Genomic DNA, 15,646 nt, shown 5'->3' on the forward strand with positions numbered 1-15,646 from the left:
AACTGCTCACTGTCTCTTGTCATCGAAGCTAATCTTTGATTTAAAGATTTTCTTAGCATAATAAGACATGGTTTTTTACTTGTTGTCTTATAATTGAGATGTTATAAAATCTACATTTCAAGTAAAATTTGACATAACTTCTAACATTCTAAAGCACTCTGTAATAACTGCAAATGACAACAACTATTTCAAAATAATGAGTAGTGAGAGTTGAGTGTCCTCCAAATATAAAAATAGCAAAAATCTGATGTCAAGAGTCACAAGTTACTGTGGTCACACATTTACAGGTCTATGTAAATGTCAGCAGCATCACCATAAATACTTAAAAGTTTAAAGTATAAAATAAAAAAAAGAGTTTCAGGTCTGGACAACTAACATTTGGCATTCTACTTCTCCACATTATGTAGTTATTTTGATTCTGACAATTTACAAGCCATGTCAGCACACTTTTATGCCACAGGAAAGCATGAAAAGATCAGAATAGTTAACAAACAAACCAGTTTTGAAAATCAAGTTACTTGTTGGGTTTTTAGGAAGTGGAGTGCAGAACTATTTAATTAAACACAGTTTCAAATTTATGGAACCAATTTTACACACACACACACACATATACACACATACACATTCATCTATAGTGTCTGCTGTATCTACTAGATGAACATAAGAAAATAAGAAACACTCCCCCCTCCCTCAGAGACCAGGAACAAGGGCAACATCAATGGAAAAGCCTTATTTTAAGAGACTTAATGTAGAGCATCTCATATCTTGCCACTTGATGCTAAGCAGTAAAACCTAAAGCCAATTTCAAAGATGGAGCAAGTTTCCAGTCTAAAAGTCACCACTGCCCTTTGTCATATGTCTGTACATCATCAACACAGCTAGGAAAGAACCGCAGTCAGGCTGGGCACATCACCAAGCAGTTGGTTATTAGCCATTCATTAAAAGAGAGATGCTTGCTTATTCAAGGCAAGCAACAAGTTTTCAAAATGAAAAGTAGAGAGATCTGATTCCTAAATGCTTGTCTTTCCTTTCTGTCCTACAACTCATGGGAAATCCTCCTCTGGCACTTCCTGGAGGGACCAAAGACCCATTTTAAATTTTCTTTTGCTATTTTAACTAGACCATTGATGAAGAGGGGAGAGCAGTTGCTATGAGGGGAGCGCGCTGGCAGTGGAGGGTTCTCTAGCACCAGGGCATTGCCTCTCTCCAGCACTGTATAGAGTTGCAGGAATCTATGCAGCAGGGAAGGGGGGGGGGAGGGAAGCTGGCTGCCTCCATTCTCTCCCTACTGGCCCAGTATCCAAATAATTTTCTACTCTCAAGTCTTTGAGGTAGAAGAGGCAGACAAGCAGACAATCCTGTAAGGATGGTTCCCTCTCCTCCATTTTTTTTTTTTTTTTCAGAAAGCAAAGTTTGTCTGGGAACAACCTCCTTGGCTGCCCTTGGATACCTAGTCTAGGGGGAAAATAGACATAAAGTTTCAGAAAAGGACTAGGAGGAAGAAAGTGTTCAAAGGTGTGTTTAAGCAAGGGAGATGACTTGGCTGTGCATGGCCAAAGAGGTGTGGGTTTTCCCAGGACAAACACATGCACACAAGACTCCAGAAACACTGCCCTGAGGCCAAAGGCTATGAAGCAAGAAGTGATATTGGGGACTCAGCCCAAATCCAAGTTCTCTCTCGGAACACAGCTGCTGTGGATCTAGCTCTGCTTGGGAGCCCAACACTAAGAGTAAAAGCAAATATTTGATGCTGAAGAGCCCTTAAGAGCTGAAGCGTGTCCTTCACTTACTTCTACACATCGGTGGGGTCTTAGGATGTTAAATAGATTAAAAGGCTACAAGAGGTCAGTCATTCCAAGGATAACTCTTGTACTATTCCGAACTCGGTTCTTCCCACAATTATTCAATGCCCGGCCTAGGCCTCAGTCCTCCGGAGGAGGGTCCTTCACAAACTGAAAGCTTCTAGACACATCCACTCCTACAAAGTCCCGTACAAGGTGCAGTCAGTGTCCCCTTCGGTCGCGCCTTAGTATAGATGTGTCAGAGAAATTCGAGGGGAATAAGATTCTGAAGCTGATAGTTTCAGAAATTAGCAAATCTATTCCTCTTGAGGAGGAAGGTTGAGAAGGTGATCTGTGAAGCTGGGGGGGGGGGGGGGGAGGGGCAGAGGGTGATCTCAAGAGTGACTGCTAGAGGCTGAACTAGGGGGCATACTAGTTAGTTTCCAGGCCTGAGCTGCCTCACCTGGCACAGCACAGGGCTCTTAGAACACAAACTAAGGCTTCCCTAGAACCCTACCACCTCCTGCGGACCTCTGGCTCCCGCCTGGGTCTTAACTGCAGAAAGGTCAGCACAGTCATTTCAATTTAATCTTATTTAAAAAGACATAACTAATAAATCTATTGCCAGGGCCGCAGAAAGACGGCCAGCAGAGTCGATCGATCTCCCAACCCCATTGAATCCCTTTGAAAACCATGACAACACCGGACAAGGTCCGATTTATCCCAGAGAGCTAAAGCGCATTGTGAGCAGACGTCAATCATGCATTATTCCGGACTGAACAAATGCAAAATCTTTGCTGGAACAAATGCTTCCAACAGGTCCGGCCGTCCCAGCTCCATTTCCCCTTTGTTTGCGGCCTAGCAGTTGGCCTGTAGTGGGCTAGCCTCCGCCCGACCACCCAGCGAGCGGTGCAGCCAGGCACCACAGGCATGCTTGATAGGACTGCCAAAGCAGCTGGGGAGGACGGACAGGCTGGGTGGAGCCAAGGGCGCCGCGCCTTTGTCAGGTTCGAATTCAGCCCCAACCCAGCGAGATTTTTAGGGTGCCGCCCGCCGAAATGCAGCTCTCACCACTAAAACTTAGAAACTAGATACCCAAACCACTAGCTAGAGGGGAAAGAGGCCTCAGAGACCGCACTCAAGCGCTAGAAGGAAGCCTCGTTAAGGCTAGGGGCCAAACAGAATGTGCCTTCCTCTTGCAGGATCCTGCCGGATTCACGCGCCTTCCACGCGGATCATTTTACCTGTGCGGCTTTGGGGACTAGAGGATCTGGAAGGAATCTCCTGCCACGCACCTTTCTTTTGGGCAGGCCTGGTGCTAAACGGTGCCTATCCGCCCATTCTGACGCCAGGTCGAGCAGCTGTGTTGTGGTTAGCTACCCTGCAAACAGTGAGCAACACAGACTACAGCCCCTTCCTAAGCTGCTAACTCAGAAACTGGTACCGACTTGGGAGACTTGGGGCTGAAGGGGGCAGGGACAACGACCAAAGAAGTCTGGACACTAGGGTAGGCCACCCTAGAAAACGCTACCACTCTCCGTGGGTCGTCGACTGGAGGAGCTCGGCCACAGAGCCCCAGACTCAGGATCCATAGAGGACAGGCAGGAGTGGACATTTTGGAACCCGGATTTTTGCTCTTTCCGTTTTATTGGCCTTGGGGAGACAGGCACAGCTCTGAGCTCTCCAGAATGCGCTCAGCCCTCTCAGACTGAGTCGAGTCCGGTGCGGTGCGGGTGTGGGGGAGGCACCTACAAAACCTGTGCTTCAGACTGCTGGAAAGACTAGGCCACCCTGTCTAAGAGATGTTACCCATCCCCCCATCCCCCCCAAAACGCGGGTGCGCCAGTTTGACGTAGTGTTGTAAATCTTTTTCCAAATAATTGCGAGAAACTACCACTCCAGAAAACAAGCTCCGGAATAAAAGAAGCAAGGGATAATTGGTCGCCCCACCCTCCCCAGCTCTACCACCCGACCCAGGCCCAACATCAGCCCCAGAGAAGGAGGAAGTTGGGGCTCGTTTGGGAGGACTGTGGTCACTGTTCGCCACCCAAGATGTTATTCACTGGTAACAATCCCCATTATCTGTCCCCACTTTGGTCTAATCAGACAATCGCTAATGCCTAAGGCTGCTTCCTGCGACCTCTGGGAGGTATCCGCGCAAAGGGGCGGGGCGGGGGCGGAGATGGCACTTTCCGGACTTGCCCCTGCTTCACTCCAGCACTCATTCAGGTACTTAACACCCTGGACACCAGGACCTCGGCTTTCAAAGCCCTCCGAGTGCCGGGGGCTGTTTATATAAACAGGGATTCCTCTGCAAAGGCACTGACGTCCCTGAAGCCAGCACATGGCGAATACCTCCCACTTCCACCCTTAGGAGCGTCGTCCCCAGCCACCCTTGAGTTTCTAGTCTGCCCTGTCCCCCACCTTCTCCCCCGTCCTCTGCCATGGCCACCTCAGGACGTCTCGGCTTTACTGTACGCAGCCTTCTGAATTTACCGGAGCAGGACGCGAACCCCGGGGTGAGGCGCGAGCCACAGACGTGCGTTCCCCAGACCGCCGCCTGGCTGGAGTCGGAGCGCAGCCACTACCCTTGTGAGTGAGCCAAGACTGCGGGGCGGGCGGGGCGGAGGGGGAACCCAGCCAAGCCTCTGGCGGGTTCGGGGACTTGGAGGGGAGATCTTCACTCAGAGTCAGGTTTCTTCGGCCCTAGAGCAAGCAAGCTCAGCGGTCCTCAAACCGCCAGGTGGTGCGGCCGGATCCGCGCATCCTCTAAGAGTAGATCCCTGAACCTGGACTGCTGTGGAAGATAGTGGTGGTTTTGGTGTTTGGCGATCCCTAAGGATCGGTCGGAATATTTAAATATTTAAAACGTTTCCTTTCTGTGTCCCAGGGCTTTGCAAGCCTTGTCAAAACAAAGGTGTTCCATATTGTTGACCCAAATTGTGGTAAACTGGTCTATCAGCTGAGCTACTGTTGGCGGCTTGTTTAAGAGTAGGGCATCATCCCAGGTCTGGTGATTAGTATTTGTAGTAAGGATGAGGTTGTAAGATTAAGGCGTGGGTACCCAGATGTGAACCCAGCAAAGGAAAAGGCCCTCAAAACAGAAAGGAAATGAGGGCTCCTGCTGGAGGCTCGGATAGGAGACAGGTCCCAAACACTCGGAGAACCAGTGTCTGCTTCGTTGTTCCTAGCCTCAGATGAAAGCGGACTGGAGACAAGCCAAGTAGATTCCTCGCAGCTGGCTTCCCCGGGGCGGGCGTCTCCAGGCTCCGACGCGGAGAAGAGGAGGAAGCGGCGGGTGTTGTTCTCCAAGGCCCAGACCTTGGAGTTGGAGCGGCGCTTCCGGCAGCAGCGGTACCTGTCAGCTCCGGAACGGGAGCAGCTGGCTCGACTCTTGCGCCTCACGCCAACTCAGGTCAAGATCTGGTTCCAAAATCATCGTTACAAGCTGAAGCGTGGGCGAGCGCCAGGGGTCACAGAGCCGTCGGACCTGGCAGCATCAGCTGATCCGCACGCAGCTCCAGGCCTGCTGCACCGCGTGGTGGTGCCGGTGCTGGTGCCTGAGGGTCCGCGGTGCAGGGGTGAGGGGACCGCTGCGGTGGCCCAGGACAAGTGCAGGGGACGCCAGGCCACGGCTTGCCCAGTGCCCGGCTACACTGCCTTCGGGCCTAGCTCAGCGCTGGGACTCTTCCCTGCTTACCAGCACTTGGCACCACCAGCTCTGGTCTCCTGGAACTGGTGAGGCTGCCGCGAGGTGCCTAGAGCCACCCTGGACTTGGGGCACCGCTGTTCGGGCCCATGGCTGTACAGCTACAGCCCACGCCCCAAATGAGCAAGTGGTTCTTGCGGGAGCCCTTCCTGCGCCCTGGATTCCTGGCTTTCGGGTTTCCATCAGGGAACATTCTCGGAGGCTACCGGGCTGTTACCCCACAGTGAATCCCAGACCTACATTTTATTTCTCGAGTCTTATTTGTATATTTTAAAATAGCCACTTGTACGGAGCAATTTAAAAAAAAAAAGAAATAGAGTATTTTCCCCTCGATTTGTGGTGCTAGAATATAATGTGGAGGGCTGGATCCTTGGCGCTCCTGCCTTTAAAGGAGTGGGAACTGGTTTCCCTTGGCTGGAGTTGGGAGAACCCTCCTGCTCCTAGCCCTTTACAATAGGCTGTACATCAGAATGAAGTCCCAACAAGCCTTTAGGAAGGAAAGGGAGTGTTGGGAGGTGTCGAAATCTGCTAGCGGCATCTCTGCAGAGTGAAACTAGTGATTCGGCACGCTCTGGTTTCAAACGCTTGAATCCTGTAAACATGGTCCTCTGCACAAAGCTGTTTCTAGAGCTTGGGGACCGAAGGAGCTTGGAACCAAGGAACTTGGAACCTACAGTTAAGCTCCTCCTAGATGCTACAATGTGCTGTCATTTCCTGCCTACTCTACCAAGCAGTACCTGACAGTGACGGAATGGGGGGGGGGGAGGTAAAAAGGCAACCGGGATGACTGGGGCTGGGCGCTGCTTCCAGGCGACCCTGGGGGAAGAGGGTGGCCTTGGAGATATGGTAATGCTATATTAGGGTGTGATCAACTGAAAAAAGTCCTGTCCCTTCCCCCCCCCCCGCACCCCCCCCGCTCTCCCCCCTTCGTGCACACATGAAGAGATCGTCCCATTCCATGCCTCGGTTTGCACCTGCTCATTGCCTGAGTATATGGAGAGGAAGGACCTCCAATGTAGGAAGTCTCTATCTCCAAAGCGAGGCCCTTATTTCTGGGGACCCACTTCAGAAAGACAGGGAAAGGGGTGTCCAGCAGGTCCAGAAACTGAGACAAGGGTCCTGGTGAGGTCTGACGAACAGGCATTGGGCTTGATAGGGGCCCTAGCTTTCTTAGCCAAGGAGGAAGAAGAGGAGAAGGAAGCAAAGTTGTCACCTGGGGATGGGGGTGGATGGATAGTACTTTGGGTCTCAGCTGCCTGCCTCCTTGTCTTCCATATGGATGTGGCTATCTTAGAAGAATCTCCATCCTTAAACCTTCTTTTGTGCTGGATACTGAAAAAGGCATTGTCTGGCCTAAAAAGGACCTAGACAAAATCCTCACTGTTTCAATTCAGAACTCTGTTTAATCAGTCTCTGGAAACAATGTAGTGGGTGTTAGGCGGGACAATAGTATCTTTTTAAACCTTGTGGCCTTCAGGAAGACAAAGGCCTTGAATTTTATGGGCTTACAACTTCAATTAGAACAGTGCCAGTGTGTATGGGAGATTATCAAATTTGTATCATAAAACCCCTGTCCAACAAATGATTGGTAGTGAGGGAGCCCCAACATTGTAGGATGACATATATTGGGACCTGTTTGGGACCTGTAGGAGCCTCCCTGTTAGACTTGGCAGAGCAGATGTGAAATAAGAAGAGGAAGGGATTTCTGAGGAAGGCCTGAGTTGGGATTTGTAGCTGGCTGTGTGCTTGGCTAGTCCATGTTTTTCCTTCATGAACAGTCAGGGGGGGTGGGGGTGGGGGTGGGGGCAGAATCACAGCTTCTTTCATTTGATGGTGACTACAACAAGCTCCTCAATATCCTTGGGAGAAAGTTAAGAAGAGAGAGCTCTGTCTGTTCAGCAGATCTTGGACTGTGTGGAGAAGACCTATAAATGTGAGGACTTCTGGGAGTGGGGGGGGGGAGTGACCTCTGGGGAGACTGTCTTAACAAGGAGGGTTTGGAGGAAAGTGTATTCATAGCCAAATTCGTCATGGTCCTTAAATGGGGAGCCAAATTAGAGCCCCAACTTAAGAGTCACAGCAGGATGTCCCTCATGAGCCAACCGGGCAGGAGGGGACAGTGGCCCCAGCAACCATAATATACAAACTATGACTCTTTCTCTGTGTTCTTTTACCATTGGCTGGAAAGCCACGTCCTTTAGAAATAAAAGGCCTCATGGGAAAGAGCGAAATGCACTCACAGCATACTGACTCATTTAGAGCCTCGGGTTGGTATCTGTGTGATTCTGTCCATGCCATAAGGTTGGAAAGGTATCCTTTTCCTTTGTGACCCAAAAGGTGAATTTTCTGTCCTGACAAAAGCTGAATCCAAGTTCTTTCTGCCAACAGCTGAGAAAACAGTCAGGGGCTCCCTCCCCAGAGCAAGTGTTCTGACCCTGCCACCCACCATCAACCATACAAGGCAGATTCACCCAGAAAATGTATAGTGAAATTTGCTGTGTTTCCAGGTACATTCACAGCTGACCTCAGAGAAGCCTTACACACACACACACACACACACACACACACACACACCTGTAAAGGGGATCTTTACAGATAAGAAACTGGCACAAATTAATTATAAACCTCAAAGGGTATTATTGTCCTTAGCTTAACTCGTATTTAGCTACCCTCCAGGCTTCCTTTAAGGACGGCATTTGTTATGGCACCAACCATGGACAATAGGTGCAGTGAGCATCAAACCCCTCCCTACCCAGATGTAGCCAGGGGACAGGACATTCTCCACAGTTAAGTGGAGAGTGGGGACTGACTTTCACAGGAACTCTGGTGCTCCATATTTGGCCATGTCCCCTTGATGGGGAGGCCCGATGGCACTCAGAGGAAGGATAGCAGGCTACCAAGAAGAGACTTGATACCCTAGCATCATATTCCAGAGAAGGAGGTCCCCATCAGTCACAGTCATAGGGGAGGGGAGTAAGGGGGAAAATGGGAGGGAGGGAGGAATGGGAGGATGCACGGGATGGGATAGGAATGGAGATGTAATATGAATGATTTTATTTTTCAATATAAAAGAGTGGAGGGTTGCTATGAGGAGAAGGGGAGATGGGTGAGATTGAGGTACACGATGTGAAATCTCTGAGATTAAAGGGAGAGGCACAGGAGGAGGGGGCATAAGGGTGAGATGGGAGAAGAGGAGGCAGAGGGCAGTGATCAGACTACAAAGTGATGAAATAAAGAAAGAAGAAAGAAAGAGAAAACAGAGTTAAAAATAAAATATAAATTCAAATTATCAAAATAATCAACTTTGAAAAACATTGAAGATAGACTCTGTCCTGAGGTATCAAATATTTTACCCAGGTTCAAAGATTTGTGTGAAGGCATACAGTATGTACATCACATTAAGTATGTGAATATGCTCTTTTAATAAATGACAAAATATGTGCGTAAAAAAAAAGTATGGCAGTTGTCACTTTATATGTACTTTCCTGCCATCATACATACAGACAAGCTGCAAAAACAAGCCTGGCTTTGGGCTACTCCTGAAATAACTCAAAGAGTTGAGCGGCTTGCTAACACAACTATTCCCTATATGCTAGGGGATAGTCCAGAGATTTTTTTGGGGGGGCGGGGGTATAATAGCACATTCAGTCCTCAAGAAAGAGTACTGCTAACCTCACCTTTATATGTGGAACCTGACGGTCCAAAAGGATATAAGAAGCTCATCTAGGTTTAAGTGGAAGGCTGAGAACTTTAGATGGTGTGTGTGTGTGTGTGTGTGTGTGTGTGTGTGTGTGTGTGTGTGTGTTAAGCACATGTAGGTGTGGAGATGTTCAGCATGTATGAGGAGGTTAGAGGTTGAAACTGGTGTCTTCTTCAATTGTATTCTACCTGAGTTTATGAGACAGGGCCTCTCCCTGAGCCTGGACCGCCCTGATTCCACTAGGCTGGAGGGCAGGCAAGCCCTGGAAATCTCCCTGTCACCACCCTTCCATAACAAGCCACTTTTCTGACTGGGCCATCTCTCAACCCGCACCTTCCCCCAGATACAGTGCCCATTAGCTTGCAGTCTTTTTGTTCTAGGTTGCCTTCCTCACAATGTTTCCTTAAAAAACATGATCTTCAGCATCTTTATGTATCCCTCTGTTTTTTCTTCACTCCAACCCCAGTTCCCTAACCCCCAGCTTTGGGGCATAAGTCTCTGTGTTCCCCTAGGTCTGTGTGTATTCCCGTCTAGTTGTCTAGTTGTGGTATTCTCCTGTGACTAGCACTCCACTGCTCTTCTGCCAGAAAAACATCTGTTGCCACTGCTTTAACACCATTTGTAGACTCAGTGTTCAGTAGAGGTATTGCTGACTCGGCTAAGCTCCTTTAAGCTGCTCCCAACCCCCATGCCCAGATCCCTGTAGAGCTGTGTGACTCTGGCTTGCCTAACTCTTTCCTTCCTAGGTCTCCAATTTAATCTTTATTATTAAATATCATCCTCTTCACAGTTCCTTGCTTTCCTTCCATTGTAAACATTTTCACTTCATCTCACTTAAATCGCTTGCTGGTGGAGATTGCAATTTTCACTTCAATTTTCTTTCCTTGTTGTTCAGAAGATCTTACATCTTAGCACATCTCTTATCCAGCCAATTTAGCACTTTAGTATCTTAGATAATGTGCTGCTGAAGGGTTAGAAGGAAGTTATTTGAGCCCAAGTTAACCTACACCTCTGCTTTTAACAACAGAGTTTTATTATTCTCTTGCCTTGGTTGATACAATTTATTAGCCTCTCTGTCTTCTAGTCCCTCTTTGTGTGTGTGTGTCTCTCTCTTTTCTCTCTACACAAACACACACACACACACACACACACACACATTAAAACATTTTTGGCTTGTGAATATGATACACAAGCTTGTGGCTAGACTTGACATGGTTGACTATTTGGTTAACTATTTATCTGCCATGAATGTTTTAGCTAAACACAGTAGGTAAGTTGTCAGTGAATACGAATAACAGATAGTCAAAGCTGCTTTTAGAGGAAGTAGAGTCTACCTCCAGCACAGCATCTTCTGCAGATGTGGCTCTATCATTTAGTGTTCAAAATCTGCTTGAGAAACCACATCACACAGGACCACTTATATTTCCAAGATATCCGGGGTAGAGACTTATAAATGGCTTCTTAATTATTCTCAGGATTCCAGTTCTGCACCTGTTCACCTCTCCCTGATCCCTCTGGACACATGCACAATAATCAAAAGGTATTTAACCTTTCTCCTTTTCTCTTTGTACTTGCCGCTCATATTTCTCAGTCTATAAGTTCGACAAAATTCAACAATAGTCTCTTTGATGCCAAGCCATATAGTGATGATTTGACCTTACAAGGAGACCAGGAAGAGCTGTGTACACTATTGAACCATCAAGTGTTCCTTCTACCCTGGCTCCTTTCTGAATGTTCAAGCTTAGGGGTTCTCAATTTTCCAGGTATGTCCAGTACTTTAATCTTTGGTGCTTAAAGTAGTTTTCACATTAATAAACTGCCAATGGACAGACAACAACAACAAAACAAAACAAAACAAAAACCCCTAAGCCCCTCTAGGTCTTTTTTGAAGTTGTGTAGTTTCAAAACCTGCTGCAGTTCCGCATAACTTCAGTGAGTAGGGTGTGACAGAAGGGACATCTAAGGGACTGGTCAGGCTTAACATCCTCCTGTATTCTGACTGGGTGGTCCTGCATGAGTAACAGGTTTTCAAATGCTTTTCTTCAGCTAAAAGCTCTGAGTTGGACTCCCTCTTTTCTAATCTTAATGCCAATTGCCCTGTCATTCTTTTTCTTCTTCTTCTTCTTCTTCTTCTTCTTCTTCTTCTTCTTCTTCTTCTCCTTCTTCTTTTTCCTCTGTTCCTCTTTCTCTAACCTAGGGATTGGAGCAGATATTTGGAAGAATTCGCTATGGACAGGAAAGTAGGCTGTTTGCAAATTAAACTGTGACAAAGTGTCAAGAAAATCCACTAAAAGGGCCCTTGGCTCTCACCTAAGATGCCTTCTTTCTGTTGTATTTTCCCCTGAAGCTTTTGCATTAAGCAGCAATTCTGGAAAACCTAAATAAGTCATCAACTTAGGTTTCAATGACCTCTTGGGAGGTAAATTCTCAACTAGAGGCAACTGTGACTCACCATAAGCTCTCATGATCTGATGCAACCACACAAGCAGCAAGCAGCAAAGATACAACAAAATTCAGATGGAGAATATGAGACATGAAATGCCAAGAAAAGATGGAGAAAGAGAGAGAGAGAGACAGAGAGAGAGAGAAAGAGACAGAGACAGAGACAGAGACAGAGACAGAGACAGAGAGACAGAGAGAAAGCAGAGAACCAGTAATTTTTAGGGGGAACTGTTTTACTGCCTCATCTCAGGAATAGACTCAGTGATGTTTTTAATACAGCATGCTGCCAGTTTCCTGTCAGGAACATTTCACATTTAAGTCAAGCTAAGACGTAGTGTGGATTTTCTTATTGTTCCTGTATGTGCATGGAACATAAGTCCTTTCACCTTTATTAATTTGAGGCTGTGTGGAGCAGAGACAACTAACAAAACACAATAAAGCTCCTAGAAAAATTTTCAGAAGAAACCGCAACTATCTTCTATCTCTTCACTGACCTTGTTGATTTTTTACAAAATCACATATATTCTCAAATAATTTATGTATGCCTAGATACAGGATGGCTTTAATCCAATACTATATTTAATTATATAATTATAAAAAGTATATGATACATGTGTGAGTGGATATGGAAATCTTGGAAGTCTTTTCCTTAAAGAAAAAGTCTCTGATCTGCCATCTCTTTTGTCATCTTGTTTTTCTCATTCTGCAAATGGCCATTTTCCCCTTAAGATAATACAGTGAGCACAGAAATTTATAAACAAGCTATGTTGCCTAGTAGTCCTCACAATAACATTTTGTTTCTCATTAATGGTATAATGAATCAGACTCATTACAGTGTAGAGGGGAAATCTCATCTATATCTCTGTAAACTATGATCACCAAGAGAAAAACCTGGGGTCATATTGGCTTGAAAAAAATTCCTCTGTATTCTTCAGTTTCCTTTTCTCTATGGTCTCACAAATTTCCAACCTATCAAGAGTCATGCACTGGGAGTGGCAGCACTGGGTTCTCTCATTAACGAGGTAGAAACCGAACTAGGAACTTAAAAACAAGAATAGGGAGAGAAGCGTCTGTTTGTTTCTTTGGCAGGATAGGAGTTTGAACAAGACTCAAAGGTTTCTGGGAGGCTGTGTAAGTGCTGGACAATTACACTTCTGAAAGCTCCACAGCTGAAAGGCCATAGCCCAGAAGTCTTAGCACATGATACATTTTAAACTGAGCTTAGGATGTTTTGTGCTACTCTCAGTACCTCTAGGAAAAAGGTTACAATTTTTATCACTTTAATTTCTTCCCATAATTGTCATGACTGAGAAAGCTGTTGGGACAGCGGTATCTGGGCTCCTAGGAAGGGGCAGCAACTGATGATGCCTAGAGGGGGGGGGGTGGGGCTACAGGAGCTATTTTATTCTGTTAGACCACTCTGCCTGTCACACAAACCCAGACTGGCTTTGGTTAAATCTTTCATATACAACTGTGAAAAACAAGAAAATAATTTGTGCCGCAAAGGAAGCAATCAACAAACTGAAAAGGCATCTTATAGAATAAAAGAAAACACAAGATAGAGATGCATAGGTGTGTGTGTGTGTGTGTGTGTGTGTGTGTGTGTGTGTGTGTGTGTTTGTGTGTGTGTATGTGTGTACTGTCCTAGATATATGAGGAACTCATACATCTAAATAGCTGAGCAACAATAATACAATAACAACAACGTCAAATCCATATAACAAAAGGACTTGAATTGGCATTCCAGATGCTCAACTGGTGTATGAAAAGGTACTCAACATTACTACCATCAGAGAAATGTAAATCAAAATCACAGTAAAATATTATTCTTTGCGTAGTAGGATGGTGATTTATTAAAAAGAGAAGGGTGGGTAAAGGCATGGCTTTCTAGGTAAAGGTGCTTTCTCCCAAGCCCAACAACCTAAGTTTGTACCTTGGGAACAAACTCCTGTGAGCAATCCTCTGACCTCCCTCCATACATACACTGTGCTGTGCAAAAGCTACACCCAGACACACACAGACACACACACACACACACAGACTCACATATAGACACGCACACAGACACACAGACACACACACACACACACACACACACAGACTCACATATAGACACGCACACAGACACACAGACACACACACAGACATATACACACACACAACCAGACTCACACACACAGACACACACACACACATACACATAGACACACACAGAATAAATATAATGTTTAAATAAGAAAAGCAATAAAATGAGGATATGAAGTGGTTAAGAGCACTGGCTACGCTTTCAGAAGACCTGAGTTTTATTCCTAACACTCACATGGTAGCTTAAACTTCTGTACCTCCAGTTCCAGAGGATCTGACAACCTTTTCTGGCCCCCACAGGTACAGACACGCATGTGGTACACAGACATACATACAGGCAAAGTACCTATACACATCAAATTTAAAAGAAAGAAAAGGTAGGAAGGCTCCTAAAAACTAAAAAAAAAAAACAAAAACAAAAACAACAACAAAACAAAAACCAAAAAACAATCTGGTAATTCTTTTCCTGGGTACATATATTCAGGAAAAAATAGTATCAGTATCTGTACTGTTTTTTGTTTGTTTGTTTGTTTTTGTTTTGTTTTGTTTTGTTTTATTTTTTGAGACAGGGTTTCTGTGTGTGTGTATCCTTGGCTGTCCTAGACTCCCTGTGTAGACCAGGCTGGCCTGGAACTCACAAAAATCCACTTGCCTCTGCCTCTCGAGTGCTGAGATTAAAGGTATGCACCACAAGTACCTGTGTTCTCATGAACATTGCAGCATCATTTAAAACAACCAAGAGGCAGAAATGACCTATATGGACACCATAGGAAAGTCATGAAAATGTTACACACACATTCACAAATGGGGTGGGGAGAGCATTTATTAAACCATAAGAAAAGAAACAAACCTGAGGGACATTGAGCTAAGTGAAATGAGGTGGAGAGAGGCAACTGTCACATGGTGTCTTTTATATGTGGAGTCTAAAGGGAAACAAAGCCTTAGAAACAGATTCGAATGGTGGTTACCAGGGCCTTGGAGACACGAAAACGGTAAAATACTCAAAGGGACAAATGCTCAGTTGTAAGACAAACGAGTGCTGTGTACCTGAGGTATAGCAGGGTGGTGATGGCTTCCGTCCACTAACTTGACTGTGGTAAACAAGCTGCGTGTTTACTATCTGGAATATAATCTTTTTATTTGCCACTTAAACTTTATTTAAAAAGTAACTCATTGTTTCACGTAAGGAAGACAAAGGCCAGAATTATCTACCAAAACCATAAATTTATTCTATTAATCTTTCAGTTAACTCTTAGCCAAATGAAGCCTCCCTGGGCTTCCTTTGCCTGGGCTGTCCTCTTCCACAGCTGTAGCTCTTGCTCACACTGTCCTGCAGCAGTGACAGGGTACACTTAGTGTGCGGAAGGCCTTGGCTGCAGTCCCCAACACCAGAAAAGTTTCCTTGTCTTCTGTTTCTAGGAAATCTTTATCAAGACCTCCTCTGTTCACACATTATTTTTCCTTTTTCTTCCTTCCTTGTTTCCTCCCTCCCTCCTTCCCTCCCTCCCGCCCTTACCTTCCTTCATCTTTCCCCATCTTCCTCCTTCTCTTTTGAGATAGAATATTACATTGTAACTCAGACTGTCCTGCAGCCCAAAACCCTCCTAGCATTGAGGTTCACTCTCAGGTGTGAGCCACCACACAGACAAACCCACAGGTATTTAGAGGCCTGAGACCCACAGACATGTAGAGTGAGTCTACCATGTTTTTTTTCATCATGTAGCTATAACATCTTGCCTTGAGAGATTTTGAGCATGTTTTGCTAGGAAATGCTCTCCCATAGAAGTCACCAAATTCTTTTCCTTCCTTCAAGTGTGTTCTGTTTATGAGTTCCTTTGTGTACAAAGCATTTTCTAAGTAATTGGAAAGAAAGATAAGGCATTCCCATGGGTCCATCTAATCTAAAGCTGCAAACAAATTCAGAACTAC

The 15,646-nt window shown here is 45.8% G+C and overlaps 1 protein-coding gene across 1 annotated transcript; it reads left to right on the plus strand.

Annotated features, from left to right (window-relative positions):
• Positions 1–3,806: 3,806 nt before the first annotated feature.
• On the plus strand, positions 3,807–5,768 carry NKX2-8 (NK2 homeobox 8). Its single transcript, XM_084792524.1, has 2 exons — positions 3,807–4,373; positions 4,973–5,768. Exons 1-2 carry the CDS (start codon positions 4,226–4,228, stop codon positions 5,521–5,523), a joined length of 699 nt encoding a protein of 232 aa, XP_084648650.1. The 5' UTR covers positions 3,807–4,225; the 3' UTR covers positions 5,524–5,768.
• The last annotated feature ends 9,878 nt before the right edge of the window (positions 5,769–15,646 follow it).

This window comes from Acomys minous (genome assembly GCF_964271855.1).
Source record: "Acomys minous genome assembly, chromosome: 8".
Classification (NCBI taxonomy): domain Eukaryota; kingdom Metazoa; phylum Chordata; class Mammalia; order Rodentia; family Muridae; genus Acomys; species Acomys minous.

What these genes read in the sequence shown, in the direction of transcription:
- NKX2-8 (XM_084792524.1), top strand. Translation starts at nt 4,226, where the DNA reads ATGGCCACCTCAGGACGTCTCGGCTTTACTGTACGCAGCCTTCTGAAT. An exon ending in GGAGCGCAGCCACTACCCTT is followed by an intron (nt 4,374 to 4,972) that starts GTGAGTGAGCCA and finishes CGTTGTTCCTAG; the next exon opens with CCTCAGATGAAAGCGGACTG.